Source organism: Colletotrichum chrysophilum (assembly GCF_026319265.1).
Source record: "Colletotrichum chrysophilum strain AFK26 chromosome Unknown scaffold_88, whole genome shotgun sequence".
NCBI lineage: Eukaryota > Fungi > Ascomycota > Sordariomycetes > Glomerellales > Glomerellaceae > Colletotrichum > Colletotrichum chrysophilum.
Window position 1 is genome coordinate 180,724 of NW_026517375.1, and position 17,477 is coordinate 198,200.

A 17,477-nucleotide genomic window follows, 5' to 3' on the forward strand; every position below is an offset into this window, starting at 1 on the left:
TGATCGAGAGAGATAACGATCAAAGACGGCGTGTAAGACGACAGTGTCGGAATGAGGAAACAAGGTCCCAAAAATTGACTGTTTTTTCCGGTGCTCGGCAAGCGGGCGGTGGGAGAGGAACGTCTGGTTGGTTTGGAGGGACCAGAAGCGACACGAGGCGATTGGAGGGAGGGAGGGACAGCTGGAGGGGAGAAGGGCGGACTGGACGGGGGGGTTTCGGGGGGACGACGACATTGAAAAGGAATTTTTGATCTGATTGATAAGATTACTCTGCTCGCAAACACCCCACTCAGGGCCAGCGCTAGCACTCTTTTTTTACACTGTTTTTCTCGTCTTCAGCCACTACTGCGGTGTCCCCAGATACGTACCCCCGGCTCCCACCCAGCTCTCACCAGGTGCACCCAGACACCCAGACACCACAACACCACAACGCCCACAGTATGCAGCCACTGGATACCCCAGGCACCTAACTAAGATGGGGTGGACGGAAATCTCCAGAGCCCAGTACGCCGGGCATGGCTGTGATGAGGACCTACCTGCTGCTGGGCCCCTGACCTGCGTGGTGCGTAGGTTGTTGTTGACCTTGGACGAAGTAATCGGGTCGGGTCATGGAACGGCGCATCGTTCGATGGCACAGGGCAGTGTCCGCCACTGTGTGTGTTGAGCCTGCGATCTCGGAACTTGTCCTCGCTGGGGCAGCACAGCCCGACTTCTCCCACGCCTGTCCTCAGGTAGTCCACACTCACCATACTACTGCGTAGTATGTGCCGCAAAACACGGATCACCGCGCCCGTTGACGAACGACACTCCACCGCAGCCATTGTCCTCAGTTTCCATGGCGTAAGATCCAACCAGAAACGAACCCCTCACCCGTCCACCACCGCCGTCTTCCAGTGCCAATCTTCACCACATTCCGAGAATGGGGGTCCATGATCCATCGCCATGAGCACCAAAGGGTGGCCACTGAGGCTTGATCTCAGGGTCTGCCGATGTCGCAGCGTCAGGATGGGGGATGTAACTCACCAACTGAACTGTCACAGTGTCGAGGGACCATGCCGCCTTCACCGACAAATAGGAACCGCCCTTTGTCCGATGACTCGTCTCGTATGCCGAGATGTGTAAGGCGACCAACCTTATGAGCTTCTTTTGGTTCAATCTTCAGACGAGACCACGACAGAAGTGGCCGTACAAGCTTCGGTGAGTCGTTTGCTATCTGTGATCTTGGACAAGCCGACCGAGAGTGCCGAGTCAGACTCACCATAAGGCAGGTAATAACGGCAAAAAGTCAAAATTGGAGGAACAATGGCAATATGATTAGCCAAGAACAAAGGCGTCAAAGAGTAAAAGGGTACAGACTGTACACAAAATTATCAGATCCTCTCGACGAATTAAAACCGAGCCGGGAATTTATGCCTCAATGGAACCTCGCACCGTCGCTGCAACCGCCGTCCGTGTCACGGCTATTCGTCCAATCGCCTCGGGGCAGTTCATCAGGGACGCAAAGATCAGTTTGATCAGGAGGTACTTGATAAGATGTCACCACCCTCCATTCCATCTCGCCCTAATCCCCATTACAGTGCCTGCTGCTGCTGCTGCTGCTCCTGCTTCAATGATTATCCACACCACCATTAACATCCATACATGATACCACACCATTCCGCTTCAGCCGCTGCTTCCCCTTCCTTCGTTCCGCCCAGGATACGCCAACATAAGCTCACATGAGATGCCGAATTTTCCCAACCCTGGCCCATCTTGCCTATCCGATAGCTTCTGTCCTTCACCCGTGCCTGGTGAGACTCAAACGGCTCCAGCGAAAAACTTCTCTGGTGGACACAGAGACCCGAAACGCATCTCGTTCAGATCGTCACGCCCCCCAAACCCCAAGCTGCAGTCCAGTTGCTCCTCCCATTCGCCCCCCAAATCCAACAAACTTGCGCAATCAGATCGGCCCTTCATCCACATTCGAACTGATCCAAGTGGAGGCTACCATGTGGGAGACCGGAGAACATGACATATCGCGCCAAGGGGGAGCGCCAGTCCAAGTGCTACCTACTTCACGACCTACGGTAATTGTCGGCGCTCATCACGCCTGGGAGCCTGAGGTACGGATAGCAGAAGTAAGGTGTGAACGCGTTTTTCTTCCCTCCCTCCTTGCAAGGGAGACCTGACCGCCGCCGAGTCAGGGGTACGGGCAATTCGGCCTCCGTGCCGTAATCCTCACTAATAGTTTCCTCTAGGCCTTGCTAGTGGTGAGTTGGAAACGACGCCTGTGTTCGTATCCAGGTGTTTTGTGTCGTATGTTTTGGGAGATGGGCGTAGGTAGATACAGTCAGACGCAGCCATGCATCTCTGCTGTATTCTGCATACCTACCCTACCTCACTGACTGGACAGAGTAAAGATCTCTACAGATCAACCACCGCCAATAAAGGCCTCTGGAATAGTGACACGTCCTGACGACCAAAAGCCGAACCAAATGCTCCAAAGATGCGCGCTCGGCATTGCCCAATCCAACTTGCCAAAAACCCAAAGGTTGCGCAACCGTGTCCACTGACACAGCTGTGGACACCGCCAGTGGAGCTCCTTCCCTGCACAACTGCACTGTCCAGGCCCCCTGCAATTCCCACAGTGATCTCTCCATCCCCGCGTAACTCGCCCAAAGCTGGGAGATGCCCACTCCTCCGACCACACGCCAACGTGAACCGCCCAATCGACATCACGAGCTGCACAACATCACTCTGCAGCAGCCACGCAGCAGAAAGAAGGGACTCATTAACCCAACCACCACACCACACCACACCAAACCTCAGATACCCAAAACCCACGACCGTGACACACTAGTAGAACGCCGCCGGTCCATCCCAACAATTCCCGATCGCAGCTCCCACCGTCACCCTCGCGGCGGGTCCCATCTTTTTTTTCCAGTCTTCATCAACTGGACACTACGACCTTAATCCAGCCTTGCTCCGAGCTAAAACCACCTTACGCCGACGACGACCGACCGAGCCGCACCACTCCGGGCTCCTCATCGTGGGAAAAGAAGGCCAATTGGCAACTGCTTGCGCCGGGAGCACACCACACCCATCACGACGCAGAGCCCGAACGCGGAGCACACCCCCAAAATGGACGTCCAATCCCCCCGCCAGACAGCCGCCTTCCACCTCCCCTCCTCCTCCGGCTCCTCCTCCACCACCGATGCCGCCGCTGCCACCGGCCCCGGAGCCACCGCCGCAGCCGACGACTTCGACGACGACGGCGCCCCGCTCCCCTTCCCCGCCGCCCTCCCGCGCTCCGACTTCCTCGCAAAGGACTTCCACCCAGCCAGCTACCTCTCCGCGCTGCCGCACCGCCACCAGACCCTCGACGACCTCAAGGCCGAGCTGCGCGACCGCAGCGCCGCCATCAGCGCCGAGCTGCTCGAGCTCGTCAACGCAAACTACACCGCCTTCCTCTCCCTCGGCAACGAGCTCCGCGGCGGCGACGAGCGCGTCGAGAACGTCCGCGTCGCCATGCTGGGCTTCCGCCGCGCCGTCGACGAGATCAAGGCCCGCGTGCGCGCGCGCGGCGAGGAGGTCGGCGGGCTGAGCGGGGAGCTGCGCGAGGTCCGCAGGGGGATTGAGGCGGGCAGGAAGATGCTGGAGCTGGATGAGCGGGTGGCGGCGTTGGAGGAGCGGCTGGCGCTGGCGAGCTTGCCGGGGAAGAAGGAGGATGAGGAGTGGGACGAGGATGAGAGTGAAGAGTCGGACGAGGAGGAGGAGGGCGATCATGGGTTGGTGGGGAGCAGTCCAGCCAAGCTGGCTGGGTTTGCGCAGGATTACTGCATCATTGAGGCTTTGGCGGATGCCATTGGGCGAGATGTGCAGTTTGTGGTCAAGACGGAGGCGCGGATGACGAGGTGCCGGAACACGATCCTGCTCGACCTCGGCACGGCGATGAAGGAGGCGCGCAAGGCGGGCAAGAGGGGCCAGCCGAGAGTCGTTAAGTATTTGGGACTGTACGGGCTACTTGATGCCCAGGCGGAGGCGATCAAGGCTCTTAAGAGCAACTGAGCGCGCAGAGAAAAGGACTGGCAGAAGAGTAGCGATGCATATGATACCCAAAAATATCCGACATGTTCTGAAAGCGCTGTGCCGCTGCCACTTTGATACACGTGTAATAAACATACATATGGTACATTTCTTTTGTCATCTAAAGCCCTCCTTTTTGGCTGGGATATAATTCGTACGTATTACATGACGCCAGACAGAACCTGCGGCGTAACCTTCTCGTCCGTCGAGTCAAAGTTGCCGTTCAAGCTGAACCCCGGCCCTTGCGAAGTACTCAGCACCACCTCGTGAACGTCCTTGTGCGTGTCGAGCTGCGCAATGTCCTGCTTGATGTGGCTCACAAACGCCTTGATATTCGACGCCAGCATCTGGGGCGTGAAGCCCAGCTGGCCGATGGCGAGGCGGATGACGCCCATTCGCTCGCGGTAGTCGTCGGCGCCCATCGTCTCACGGATGGAGCCGGTGATGTTGTCGGTAATGGTCTTCATGCGGCGGTTGGGCATGAGGCCCTTGGGGCCGAGCAGGCGGCCGAGGTTGGCCTTGTTGAGCGCGGCCTCGCTGTCGACGTGGCAGATGAGCTTGTTGAAGGCGAGGTCGCCGTTGCGGATGGCCTCGAAGACGGTCTCCTGGCCCGCGATGACGGCGCCCGCTTGCAGGGCCTGCTGGGCGACGGCGGAGCCCTCCTCGCAGATGACGCCGACGCGGACGTCCGACTTGACGGGGTTCGGGAGGCGGATGCGGTTCTTGACGACGTTGCCATTGCGCGGGGTCTTGAGGTGGACGTGGAGCTCGTACTTGATTGCCTGGGGCGGCTTGCCGACCTCGAAGGCGCGGAGGTAGCTGTGGGTGCTATATTAGCTACAGATTTCTCATGATGGGTGAGCTAAGGGAGGCATACCGAACGGCGTCACACAGGGAGAACTGAGGGCAGCCCTTGATGTTGTAGGTCTTGTAGTCCTTGGGCAGCTTCCTCTTCTTCTTCTCCGTCTTCTTGGGTCCTACACTGGCGCATCGTGTCTGGGCCACGGATGGGACGAGGAACCGGGGTATCGTGGAGGCTGTCGGTCTGGCGGAGCTGGCAAGGCTCAAACGGGCCATGCCGGCCATGCATTGAGACGTTGACGCCATCGTGTGTTGGGATATGTGCGAGAGGCGAGTGCAACACCACCAAACCAGGCCTCGAATGTCGCCTGTGAAGCTCTGGCCGAAGACTGCAGAAAAAATGCTGTGGCCTGGAGTCTCAGGCAGGAAGCACGTTATCTTATCGATTAGGTGAATCTTATCGGCTTCGAGGGCATCTCGCTCCACATCGGTGTGTGCGGTACGTACTCCGTCATGAATGCCGAAACACACCACTGTCACCAGGGCTTACCAGAGCTGAAGAGTCATATCAAAACTTGAAATTTAATGTGAGGAGAAGTATTTAAAGGAGCGATATCGGCGCCTTGTATTTCACATTCTTATCATCCACCTTTCCATTGATCGTGTTGCAGTATTCTTGGGCACTCGAACTCAGACGTCATACCCGTAGCCACTAATAGTGCCACCCAATCTTCGGTCAGCTTCTGCTGCTCGGTCAAGCACCAATATAGGCCGAGCGCTCTCGGTGAATGCCCGCGGCGTGGTGTTACCCCTCCATCAATTTTAACCCCACCACGAAATATCAGCCCCCCCAAACTTTTGACTCACGAGACACCAGGACCGTCCTGTCTATCCCTCACCTCGAACCCCCGATAGCCCCAATTGGATTCGACTACCGCAACCATGAAGGCCGAGGAGCTCCAGAACCTCCCCACCGCCCTGAGCGGCGACTTCAAGTCCATCGAGCCGCACCTGCGCGCCTTCGACAAGCACATGACCCTACGCACCTTCGTCGAGGGCTACTCTCTCGGAGATGTCGAGACCAAGATCTGGCAAACGCTAAAGTCCAACAAGGCTGCTATGGGCTTCATCCGCAAGGGAACTTTGGCTAACCTGACTCGCTGGTGCGTCACTCGGCATCTTGCTCGTTATCTAACAAAGCTAAACTTGCGATCTACAGGTTCACCTTCATCGAGACCAGCTTCCCCGAGATCCAGGCCGAGACCAAGGCCGCCGATGCCGCTCGCAAGGCCAAGGTCGCCGCCGCCTCCAAGGCCGGCGCCAGCTACTCCCTCGCCCTCCAGAACGCCGAGCAGGGCGTCGTCACCCGTTTCCTGCCCGAGCCCTCAGGATACCTCCACATCGGCCACGCCAAGGCCGCCCTCCTGAGCGACTACTTCGCCCACGAGGCCTACAAGGGCCAGCTCCGCCTGCGTCTCGACGACACCAACCCCGCCAAGGAGAGCGAGGAGTTCCAGGATGCCATCATCGAGGACCTCGCCATGATGGGCATCACCCCCGACGCCGTCTCCTACACCTCCGACTACTTCGACTACCTCTACGAGACCTGCGTCCGCCTCATCAAGGAGGGCCACGCGTACGCCGACGACACCGATCAGGAGACCATGCGCAACGAGCGCGGCGAGGGTATCGAGTCCAAGTGCCGCAACCGCTCCGTCGAGGAGAACCTGCGCATCTTTGAGGAGATGAAGAACGGCACCCCCGAGGGTCTCAACAACTGCATCCGCGCAAAGATCTCCGTCGACAACGTCAACAAGGCCCTGCGCGACCCCGTCGTCTACCGCTGCAACGTCGAGGACAAGCACCACCGCACCGGCAACACCTGGAAGATCTACCCCATGTACGACCTCGCCTGCCCCGTCGTCGACTCCAAGGAGGGCGTCACCCACGCCCTGCGCTCCACCGAGTACACCGACCGCAACCCCCTGTACCAATGGTTCCTTGACACCCTCAAGCTGCGCCAGGTCTACATGCACGACTTCTCCCGCATCAACCTCATCCGCACCTTCCTCTCCAAGCGCAAGCTCGCCAAGATCGTCAACCAGGGCACCGTCTGGGGCTGGGACGACCCCCGCATGCCCACCATCCGCGGCGTCCGCCGCCGCGGCATGACCATCCCCGCCCTCCGCGAGTTCATCATCAAGCAGGGCCCCTCCCGCAACGTCGTCAACATGGACTGGAACTCCTTCTGGAACATCAACAAGAAGGTCATCGACCCCATCGCGCCCCGCCACACCGCCATCCTCGAGAAGGACGCCGTCAAGGTCAAGGTCACCGGCGCCGAGGCCCCCGCCGCGCCCCGTACTGAGGACAAGCCCAAGCACCCCAAGAACCCGGACGTCGGCACCAAGAAGGTCGTCTTCTCCAACGAGCTCATCCTCGACCAGGCCGACGCCAAGACCTTCAAGAAGGACGAGGAGATCACCCTCATGGGCTGGGGCAACGCCTTCGTCCGCGACATCGCCGCCGGCGAGCCCATCCCCGAGCTCAACCTCGAGCTCAACCTCAAGGGCGACTTCAAGACAACCGACAAGAAGGTCACCTGGCTCTCGACGCAGGGCACCAAGCTCGTCAAGGCCGAGCTGTGGGAGTTTGACTACCTCATCAAGAAGGACAAGCTCGAGGAGGACGACGTCCTGGAGGAGGCGCTCAACCCCGTCACGTCATCCATGGAGGTGGCGCTGTGCGACGCCGGTGTTGGTGAGCTGAAGAAGGACGACATCATCCAGCTGGAGAGACGGGGCTTCTTCCGCGTGGATAAGGGTCTGGACGAGGGTGACAAGGTTGTGCTGTTTGCCATCCCTACTGGCAAGTCGAAGTAAAGTCGAAGTAAGAAAAGCAAGGTATTCTTTTGTTGGTAGACAGGGCATGAGAAGATAAATTGAAAGCATGAACCCAAGTATGTTGGCTGCCTGATGTTAGACGTAATGTTTGGTGATCCTGGACAAGATCGAGGCGAGACATGGCGAACCACATTCCTCCCAGAACGAGGCGTCTGTAAGTCAACGTCGGAGCCTGACGGGGAATTGCACCGCGCTATTTGACCGCATATGGGGGAATGCATGGCTGGTGGTTTCACTTAGAAAAGCCTTACATGCCGCAACATTGTGGCACTGCTACGGCTGGTGCGTTCAGATGTCAGCCAAGCGAATCCTGCGTCAAGAGTGTAGTATTTCAGCTGGCTGGAGATTGAGAGCCGGCGATTGGCTATGTTCCATGTAGTGTGCACAACGATTAACGGAGTGGTAAGACGCGTTTAATGATTCGTGAGGACGACAGCGCGGTTAATGCTTGTGCCACATGGTCGCATCTACCCAGTCCCATAAAGACCAGCCACTTCCCAAGCCCTTGATCTGGCAAGGCTGTCTTGTCATCCTTTCACCATCCAATCCCACCGCCGCTCCTACGAACATGGCGAATCTTCTCACAGACATTGATCGGGATCTTCCTGTATCGGAAGCGAACTCGTCGCAATCCCCACTTCTCGTCGAAGAGGAGGAAGGCCAGGACATAGGCACCTGTATATCACGGAGCGAACAAACAAACCTTTTTACCTCTGAGAACTCCCACCAAGTAACGGATGAGAATATGGCCGAAGATGACACAGAAGATTTCCACGCCCCGTCGCAGGAAACCTCTTTTTGGTATAGAAGGCGCCTAGAAGCCTACGAGAGGCCCCCTCAAGATGACCCTTCCCAAGATGACGCCGGTGCTTGGTCGTTGTTCACAAGAAACACAGAGGCATCGATTGCTGAGACCGCACTTCCCTACTGGGATCCACTGAAGCTTGAAAATCTCAAACAGTGGCAGCCCGAACTTCTAGCTTTGATCATTTCAATATCATCGTTCGCAGGCATTGTTGGACTTTTGGTGAAGTACAACGGCCGAATACAACCAGATTTCGCAGACCAGATTAGCATCAACGCCCTCATTGCTGTCTTTTCCACTATCCTTCGAGCAACGCTTCTTTTCGTAATATCTGAGGGTTGGTACCATCGTTACTATGACTGTTCTCCACGTCTGGTCTAACATACTGTCAGTTATTGGAGAGCTGAAGTGGGAATGGATGGAACAGCCGCGGCCCTTGCGCGACGTAGAACGATTCATCAACGCTACGACGGGTCCGTGGGGATCTTTGAAGTTTCTGTTCTTCTCATGGAAGCCGTTCGTACTCCCCCGAAGTTCATGGTAGATGATCACTGATGGCTGATATTCTATGTATGATCTAGGATATTGACCATTTTGGGCGCCATCGTTGTCATTGCTTCCCCCGCAATCGGCCCATTTTCCCAACAAGCTTCCGCTACATACACTTGCTATCAAACTTCGGCAAATACAGCCGAAATTCTGGTCACTCGTAACGTGTCCACTCAAATCACTCCTGAGATGCGTGGCGTCGCAGTGAACGGTTTGATGTACGGGAGTGCCAATATGTCGATTGCCACCTCAAGTCTGTTTGGTTGCGTCATTGGAAATTGCAGCTTTGACGAGTCCAATGGTATCACGCACACCTCCGCGGGTCTTTGCAGCAGTTGTGTCGAACCAGCCGACAAGTCTGCGGAGATTGATAGTGTGGTAAATTCGGACAGCCAGTTGCGAATATCCTTCAATGGAGATAAGAATAGCTCATACGTACTGGATATGAGGGCTAATTTCACATCGATGCCAGACTTGGCGGGCTCTAGCAAATATCTCACGCCATCTATTTTCGGCTCATTACGAGGTGAAAATATGACAGTCTTCGTCCGCGCTCTTACCACAAGTTCTCCAGCTGGGGGAGTGCGATCGTATTCTACCCGTCGCGAAGCCGGGACAGGTGTGCTGGCTGTCAACTGCGCTATTTATCCATGTTCTCGGACCTATCACGGTCAGATCGTTAACAACACCTTGCATGAGAGTATAGTCTCCAAACGTCCGCTGGAATATGCAACAAAGTCTGGAAATTATACTAGTGGGGCCGCTGGTACAAATGATGGAGTCTTCATGACATTCATTGAGCCTTGTTGTCTTACCAGGTTCTCTTTTGACAACTCTTCTTCCGAGACCCGCTGCTACTCCTCTTCAAACATATCTGATGCATTCAATCTAACCTCGTTTAAAAGCGGTTACAATTGGACGAAGTGGGATATAAAAAACGGCGAGACATACCCAAACCAATGCGTGGAAACCTTCAGCCCGGACACATACGGCAGTATTCAAGACTTTATCAACAAGACAATTGTGGGGTCTTGCAGTGTTTCCGACATGAATAGCGATGGCCGACGTGAAAAGCTCCAAGACGCGGAATGCGATGGCAAATGGTGGATAAACTCGGTATTCAGAGAAGGACATGCGTCATTGGACAGCGTTTCCAGAGCTTTTGATGGCATGGCCACTTCGGTGACGAATCTCATGCGCACCGCTGGCTTGGACGGAGATGGCTTGCCACATGGTCGTGTCAGCGGATCAAGCAGCAAGCCCGCAATTTGCATTAAGGCGTACTGGGCGTGGCTACTCTACCCAGGACTACTTCTTTTACTCACCACGGTGCTCTTCTGGATAGCACATCTGAAGAGAAACGCATTTGGCCGACAACGACCAATTTGGAAGTCGAACGTGTTGCCTTTGATCTTCTACGGCATCAAACCTCCGAAAGCATCTGAGGACCAAAATGCGGAGACTTGCACGAACGTTCCTTGGCTAAGTCTTGTCGAGCTGGGGACGGTGGCGAACAACACGGTAGTGCAGTTAAAAAGTGAGGAAGATGTTCCAGGTTTCGTCACTGAAGAGGGCGAAAAGACCCTGGAGAAGGCTCTTATTCGGCTTAAGAATGGTACGGTGTCGACTCTGTCAAAGAGGGAAAAAGAACGATCAAGAAACGAGTCGAAGACTTCGGGGAGACTTAATTTCAGAGACTGGTTACGTAAGAGAAGAAGGAAAGGTGATGTAGTTGAAGCTTGAAGCTACCTACTCCTGGTGAAGTTCCTGACGTCTTCTCAAGTCTCCGCGCTGGTAGTAAAGCTGTGGCGGCCGTAGACGCCTGTTTCCCAAACCAGTACTGCTTAGACAACCACAAATGAATCGATCACACGTATCCAATGCACATATTGAGCTGGGACTTCGCCGTCGAGTAAGTTTCGATGACCGATAATACTCGACTACGCGGTGATTAGAGTATTGTTTACCATTAATACGCATGGCTCCTCAAGTTAGAGACAGCTGAGTATCCCGATTGATGGTGCAGAAGTACCCAGCCTTGTCGATGCAGCTGCCACTGATACACTTCTTAATGGTGTTTCCCTCGGCACATTCTCCGAACTGAGTGCACATAGCGGCCTAATTGCTGTGTCAGTCTTCTCTGGAGAAATCAGAAGATTGAAGGAGCGTTGCTACTCGCAAAGACCGGAGTCGCAAGTACAGAGGCAGAAGTGATGACGGTCTTGAGGGGCTGCATTTTGATTGATATCCGGCGAGGAAGAGACGAGGCGTGGTATGATGTGATTCTCTGGCTGAGGCGACAGAGATGGAAGACTTCAAATTTGCAGACAGACAGGTGGCTTTGTCTTCTTCTTAAATTAGTCATGAAGTCTACCTGGGAACAATCGAGGACGACTACTAGTTTGTTGTGACTCATCTAAGGTAACCAGACACATTGATCCACTACTCCTGAGCCTCAAGGATACTAGGTTGTCTATCAATTCCGCGGCCGAGTCGAAACCCTAAACGGTGACATAAAACAATGATTTCACGGAATCACCGGCGTAAGATTGACCAGTAACTTGGCCAAATCTCCGTGTAATGAGTCTCGGACCGGCAGGCGTCAACACGGCGATATCACGGCTTCTGGTATCTTCATTCCATGCAGCATTCATGTTCAGTAGCTAACCCGTGACTAGATACGGTTCGATGCAGGGCCTGGTGGTCAGAAGGGCTTCAGGGCCAGACGTCAGCCTACATAGGGGTTCAGAGGCAGGGGCTAGCTGAACTGGATGTGCACGAAATTTTGACAGTTGAGATCAGAAGTACTCGGACTGCTGCAAGCAAATAGACCAAAGCTACGAAGTCTTAATCATTTCTTCGTAAAACAGCTTTTTTAAAATCAATGCATTTGTGTATCTTCGCATCTCCGTTCCATGCCTCAACCCAGCCATGCCAATGAACATGAACAACGGACTGACTTCGTGTTGGCCGTTCGGCCGGTTCTTCAGCGTATCAAGGGTCTTCTCAATTGCATTAATACTGGGACCGACATGTCCTGGGATGTGATACTTGTGCTTGAATCTAATATTTTTCGTCCTCAGTTTTGAAAGTAGATAACTGCCTGTCAACTGCCACTGCAGATACCAGTATAAGACCAAGGGAAAGCCGCTTTGACGAGTTGTACTATTTCAACTACCCGTCATGACAGTTTATCGCCAGTATGACAAGGCTTCTCACTGTGGTTGACTAACGACAGTTGTTGCACAAGTAGCTCGCGCCCAGTCGACAAAGTCACCTGGCTTCTCCAAAGTCTTGACGCCTGCCGTTTTGGAGGAAGCCAAGGCCGCCAAGACCACAGGTTCATATCTTCCGTCTTTCGTCCCAACCATCGGCCGAGAATCGAATTCCTCTCAAGGAAGGCCAAGATGTGGGGTATCAAAGCGACCATCCTATCATGTATGCAGCTGATATCGATCTCAAGCCCTGGGCGTGCTCGTGGTCGCTGCAATCGCCGTGCCGTTTCAACACGTACGATCCAATTGGGCAATCCCTCTCATAACTTACGTGAAGATGCTAGTGCTAGGCTTCTGTGCAACGTAGCTTTGGCGGGTAAAATCGCCCATACGGGGCACCTTGGACCATTGCTATCTCTCGGCACTCGTTCGCTTGAACGCAGCCAAGACCACGAAATGCAACCATCGTACATTCAATGAAGTCTTCGCACTCCTGGCCTGTGCCAGTAGTTGTGCCGCACTTGAAGCCTGCAGCTCTGCTGTTCATGTGAGAGAAGCTAGAAAATGCCCCGACCCCGCCATTGAACCCTCAAGGTGGTTGGCGCCCCTTACACTTACATGTTCCTTGGCAGAGTCGGCGATACGCATTGCTGACCTTTACATGGCTGCAGACTCATCCCTTTCCAATAGAATTATCCATACTTCGCGATCAGACGAGAAGAAACTTGTAATCAACGATGTCGACCGCACCAGACCTAGACATGGTCGATGCCGCGCAGGCTGACTTTCCTGCCATCGAGAAAGGGGTCAATAGCGAGAAGAAGCCTGGAGCGTACCAAGGCGACCTACTCCCCGCGAACGATTCGCACGAGACACTGACGGGGCCTAATGAAGAGATCTACCCCACGCTGGAGGAACAGACGACCTTGCGCCGCGTCCACGGCAAGGTTTCCTGGCTCATCTACACTATCGGGTTCGTGGAGATGTGTGAGCGGTTCGCGTACTACGGGACCACCGCAGTCTGTGAGTCAATGGCCGATGCGCAGGAGCTTTCTCATCGCTGACATGCCTGCCTTAGTCGTCAACTTCATCGCGTATCCCCTTCCCCCGAACTCGACGACTGGTGCTGGCGGTACTCATGAACAAGCCGGCGCGCTCGGCCTGGGCCAGCGGGCATCTACGGCGCTCACGCTCTTCAACTCTTTCTGGTCCTACGTTATGCCGTTAGTCGGTAGGCTCAAAATTCCGTTCCTCCAAGTGAGAATGAAGGAGATTGACATCCAGCAGGCGGCTACCTCGCCGATACCTACTGGGGCCGCTACCTCACCATCCAATACGCAATTGTTGTCGCAACGTTTGGCCACATTCTGATCATCATCGCCGCTATTCCCTCGGTAATTTCCAACCCAAGCGGTGCCCTCGGAGCCTTCATCATCGGGCTGGTCTTCTTCGGGACCGGCGTGGGGTGGTTCAAGGCCAACATCAGCCCGTTGATTGCAGAGCAGTACGAGCTCACCAAGCCCCGCCAAACCGTCAAGACCCTTCCCTCAGGAGAACGTGTCATCGTCGATCCTGTGATGACCATCTCCCGCGTCTACATGCGCTACTATTTCCTCATCAACGTCGGCGCTCTCGTCGGCCAGGTGTCCATGGTGTACGCGGAAAAGTACGTCGGCTTCTGGCTGTCGTATCTCCTCCCCACAATCATGTTCTTCTGCTGCCCCGTCGTCATGGTTCTTTGCCGTAAGCAATACGCCAAGCGCCCACCCACTGGCTCAGTCCTCGGAAAGTCGATTGCACTGGTAGGCTACGGCATCAAGCAAGGCCACGGTGGCGTATTCGCGATGCGCAAGGACTCCTTCTGGGAACGCATCAAGCCCAGCGCCGTGCCCAACCGCCCGTCCTGGATGACCTTCGACGACGCCTGGGTCGACGAGGTCCGCCGCGGCGTCATGGCCTGCGCCGTCTTCCTCTGGTTCCCCGTCTTCTGGCTCGCGTATGGCCAGATCTCCAACAACCTCATCAACCAAGCGGCGACAATGCGCCTCGACGGGCTGCCCAACGACATCATCACGAACCTCAACCCCTTCGCGCTGCTCATCTTCATCCCCATCTGCGACAAGCTCATCTACCCGGCCATCGAGCGCGCGGGGCTGCGCTTCACGCCGATCAAGAAGATCACCGTCGGCTTCCTCTGCGCGACACTCTCGATGGTCGTCGCGGCCGTGATCTAGCACTTCATCTACGCGCGCGCGCCGTGCGGCCGCAGCGCCGGCGACGTGGAGTGCATCCGCGAGCGCGGCCCGCCGGACATGACGGTGTGGATCCAGACGCCGTGCTACATCCTGATTGCGCTCAGCGAGATCTTTGCGTCGATCACGGGGCTGGAGTATGCGTTCACGAAGGCGCCGCGGAATATGCGCGGGCTGGTGACGGGAGTGTTTTGGTTCGTGCACGCGTTTTCGAGCGCGATTGCGCAGGCTTTTGTTGGGTTGGCTGCTGATCCGCTGCTGGTTTGGTTGTATACCACCATTGCCATCATCAGCTGTTTGGGAGGGATCGGGTTCTGGTTGACGTTCCGGAAGCTTGACAAGGAGGAGGATGCCCTCAATGCGCTGCCGGAGAGTACTTACAAGGGACGCGGGGAGTCTAGCGTGGAAGAGAAGTCGGTGTAGAAGAGGCGCGCGAGAGGTCGGCGGACTTTGATTTCTTGGGAACAAAGCATTAACAGATGGACTCTCGGAAAGCCTTTTGATCTCCCAAGATACTAGTTAGTACGTGAGTATGTTGTGTTATGAACTTGATTGTTTCACTTGAATAATATCAACTCGAGCCCACAGGAAAACAGCTTGACATGAATGTGTAGCTGTGAAACTTAGCAGGCCACCCACCCGGTGCAGATTCGGGGCATCCGGAACACGCTCGGTCTCGGTTTCCGACATGAGACCAGATAGCCTGGGGTCCAAAAGCTTTCGGATGAAAGAGCCTTCAAAAGGTTCATCTCATCTGTCACAATTGAGTTCATCTCAGAGCTCAGCCGGGAATTCAAATCTGATATCATCTTCAAAGGAAACAAAATAAGAAAAGGGCAGACTTGCGTGGTGTGTTGAGGCGCAGGCAGCTGACCACAATGTCTCACAAGCCGGCAGACGGAGACACGAGGGGAGCGGAATCTCAGGGGTCTCGGCTCGCTGCAAGTGATGCTGCGGCGCTAATTGCGGACAGCTCCTGCAGAACCCCAAACCCCATTGGGAACCGCGTCAGGCGGCACGTGCGCCATGTTGTCACGAGCTGAAATGAGCTGAGCTGAGCTTACCTTAGCTCTTGGGTACCTCACCTAGTGAATGAGCTGACCGGATCATCTCGCGAACGATACACCAAGCTTCAACACTCACAACTCCATCTCACCCAAGAAGTGTGAGCTCATCTGAAAACTACAGAGCTCAGAAATCACCACCAAAATGGCATCCTGGCCCCCGACGCGCTGGCCGGTGCCGATCCACGTCTTCTCCTACCGCGTCCTGCTCGTCATCCCCGTCCTCCTCGCCATCGCGACCTTTGCCGCGCTCTTCATCCACTCCGACGTCAACATCGCCCTGCTCTACTCGCAATGCGACTCCCGCGCGCGCCTCCCCGCCATCAGCAAGGTCCCCGTCTTCGGCACCCCGGTCTGCTTCGCCATCAGCTTCTTCCAGAACGCCCTTGACTCGGCCCGCACCTTCGCCAGCATGTCCGCCGTCCTCTCCTTCATCGCCGGCCTCATGACCGTCACCACCGTCGAGGCCGCCCGCATCTGCAACGCCCCCAACGTCCTCATCGCGAACCCCACGGGGCCCTGGCTGGTCTTCAATCTCATCGGCGGCGCCGTCGTCTGGGAGCTCGTCATGGTCCCCGCCTTCTTCCACCGCTCGCGCTCCATCTACCTCGCGCGTAAGAAGGCCGGCAAGCAGGTCGTCGAGAGCGCCGAGTCCAAGGACCCGGACTTCGGCAAGCACGCGCGCCACCTCAACGTCGACGCTGAGATCGTCGCCATCCCCGTCAGCGTTGCCTGGGGCTTCGTCCTGCCCTCCATCCTGATGCTCATCTACAACTCGCCCGCCACCATCGCCGTCTGGCTCTTCTTCCCCGTGTGGGTCTCGCTCGTCCGGCAGGCTGTCCGCTGGGGAGTGCTGCGTCTGCAGAAGCGCCAGCGCCGCAGCTTCCACCTCGAGTCGCACACCGTCTCGCTGCTGCTCGTCTACCTCGTGCCGATGGTCTGCTCCGTCGTCTCGCACGTCTTCCTCATCTGGAGCCTGTTCCAGCGCGATGATAGGAAGGAGATGACGCGCGCGACCGTCAAGTTTATCGAGATCGACGTCACGTTCATCGGGTTTACGGTGCTGTACTGGCTGCTCGTCGAGGGTGGGTGGAAGGTTGCGTTGGTGGCTGTTGCTGCGGCTATTCCTCTCGGCCCCGGCGCAGGAATCTGTGTTGCGTGGATCTACCGTGACAGTGAGATTCGTGAGCATCTCAAGAACTGGTTGACTGGAGAGCACGGCAATGAGGAGAGCAGCGGGGAGGCCAGGACTGGCACTGACGAGGAAACGCCATTGTTGCGGTAGGGTGCCTTCCTGTTGAGCTCTAGTGACACGCCTCTGCTATTACAGAATGAATCATTCCATGAGTTTACACAAACAACTCAAAACTTCCCCTTGATGTGAGATCTTATCTGCTCCATGTTCTTATTAAAAACCACGTAGTTCACCTCCGACTTTGCAGGGACCGTTCCTATCACGCAAGCATGTCACGTTCGCCGATTTCGCCGACTTCGCCATTGTCCCGTTGCTGAAGTCTTCTTAGAGCTTTGATGATTAATGCTGCTGGAGCACACACTTCACCTACCTATGACACAGGCTCTCTTCAGGGAGATTCTGAGAGCTACAAACGGTCGACAACTTATCCGGCGCAGCTGTGCAAGTGAATATGGCATTTCGTCGAACCGGACCCGCGGAGAGCCTCATTGCGATAGCCCATGGTTCAGTGCTGGCGGCTCACAGCCAATACTTTAAGAATACCCTTGGGCAACTTTCAAGAAAGCGAATTCAGGACATTTCAATTCAGCAAAGAGAGTGCACACGCATAATGGAGAGCTTTCGGATT

The 17,477-nt window shown here is 55.7% G+C and overlaps 5 protein-coding genes across 5 annotated transcripts; 4 read left to right on the plus strand and 1 right to left on the minus strand.

The window, feature by feature from the left end:
* Positions 1-3,120: 3,120 nt before the first annotated feature.
* On the plus strand, positions 3,121-4,047 carry COL26b_009315 (uncharacterized protein; the record flags this gene model as incomplete). Its single annotated transcript, XM_053182046.1, has 1 exon — positions 3,121-4,047. The coding sequence occupies one exon, from the start codon at positions 3,121-3,123 to the stop codon at positions 4,045-4,047; it is 927 nt and encodes a 308-aa protein (XP_053034053.1).
* Positions 4,048-4,226: 179 nt separating this feature from the next.
* COL26b_009316 (uncharacterized protein) lies at positions 4,227-5,172 on the minus strand (the record flags this gene model as incomplete). Its single annotated transcript, XM_053182047.1, has 2 exons — positions 4,227-4,884; positions 4,943-5,172. 2 exons carry the CDS (start codon positions 5,170-5,172, stop codon positions 4,227-4,229), a joined length of 888 nt encoding a protein of 295 aa, XP_053034054.1.
* A 636-nt stretch (positions 5,173-5,808) lies between these two features.
* On the plus strand, positions 5,809-7,748 carry COL26b_009317 (uncharacterized protein; the record flags this gene model as incomplete). Its single annotated transcript, XM_053182048.1, has 2 exons — positions 5,809-6,029; positions 6,086-7,748. 2 exons carry the CDS (start codon positions 5,809-5,811, stop codon positions 7,746-7,748), a joined length of 1,884 nt encoding a protein of 627 aa, XP_053034055.1.
* A 5,327-nt stretch (positions 7,749-13,075) lies between these two features.
* Positions 13,076-15,013, plus strand: COL26b_009318 (uncharacterized protein; the record flags this gene model as incomplete). Its single annotated transcript, XM_053182049.1, has 4 exons — positions 13,076-13,361; positions 13,417-13,569; positions 13,626-14,521; positions 14,573-15,013. The coding sequence occupies 4 exons, from the start codon at positions 13,076-13,078 to the stop codon at positions 15,011-15,013; spliced, it is 1,776 nt and encodes a 591-aa protein (XP_053034056.1).
* A 786-nt stretch (positions 15,014-15,799) lies between these two features.
* COL26b_009319 (uncharacterized protein) lies at positions 15,800-16,939 on the plus strand (the record flags this gene model as incomplete). Its single annotated transcript, XM_053182050.1, has 1 exon — positions 15,800-16,939. One exon carries the CDS (start codon positions 15,800-15,802, stop codon positions 16,937-16,939), a length of 1,140 nt encoding a protein of 379 aa, XP_053034057.1.
* Positions 16,940-17,477: the final 538 nt, after the last annotated feature.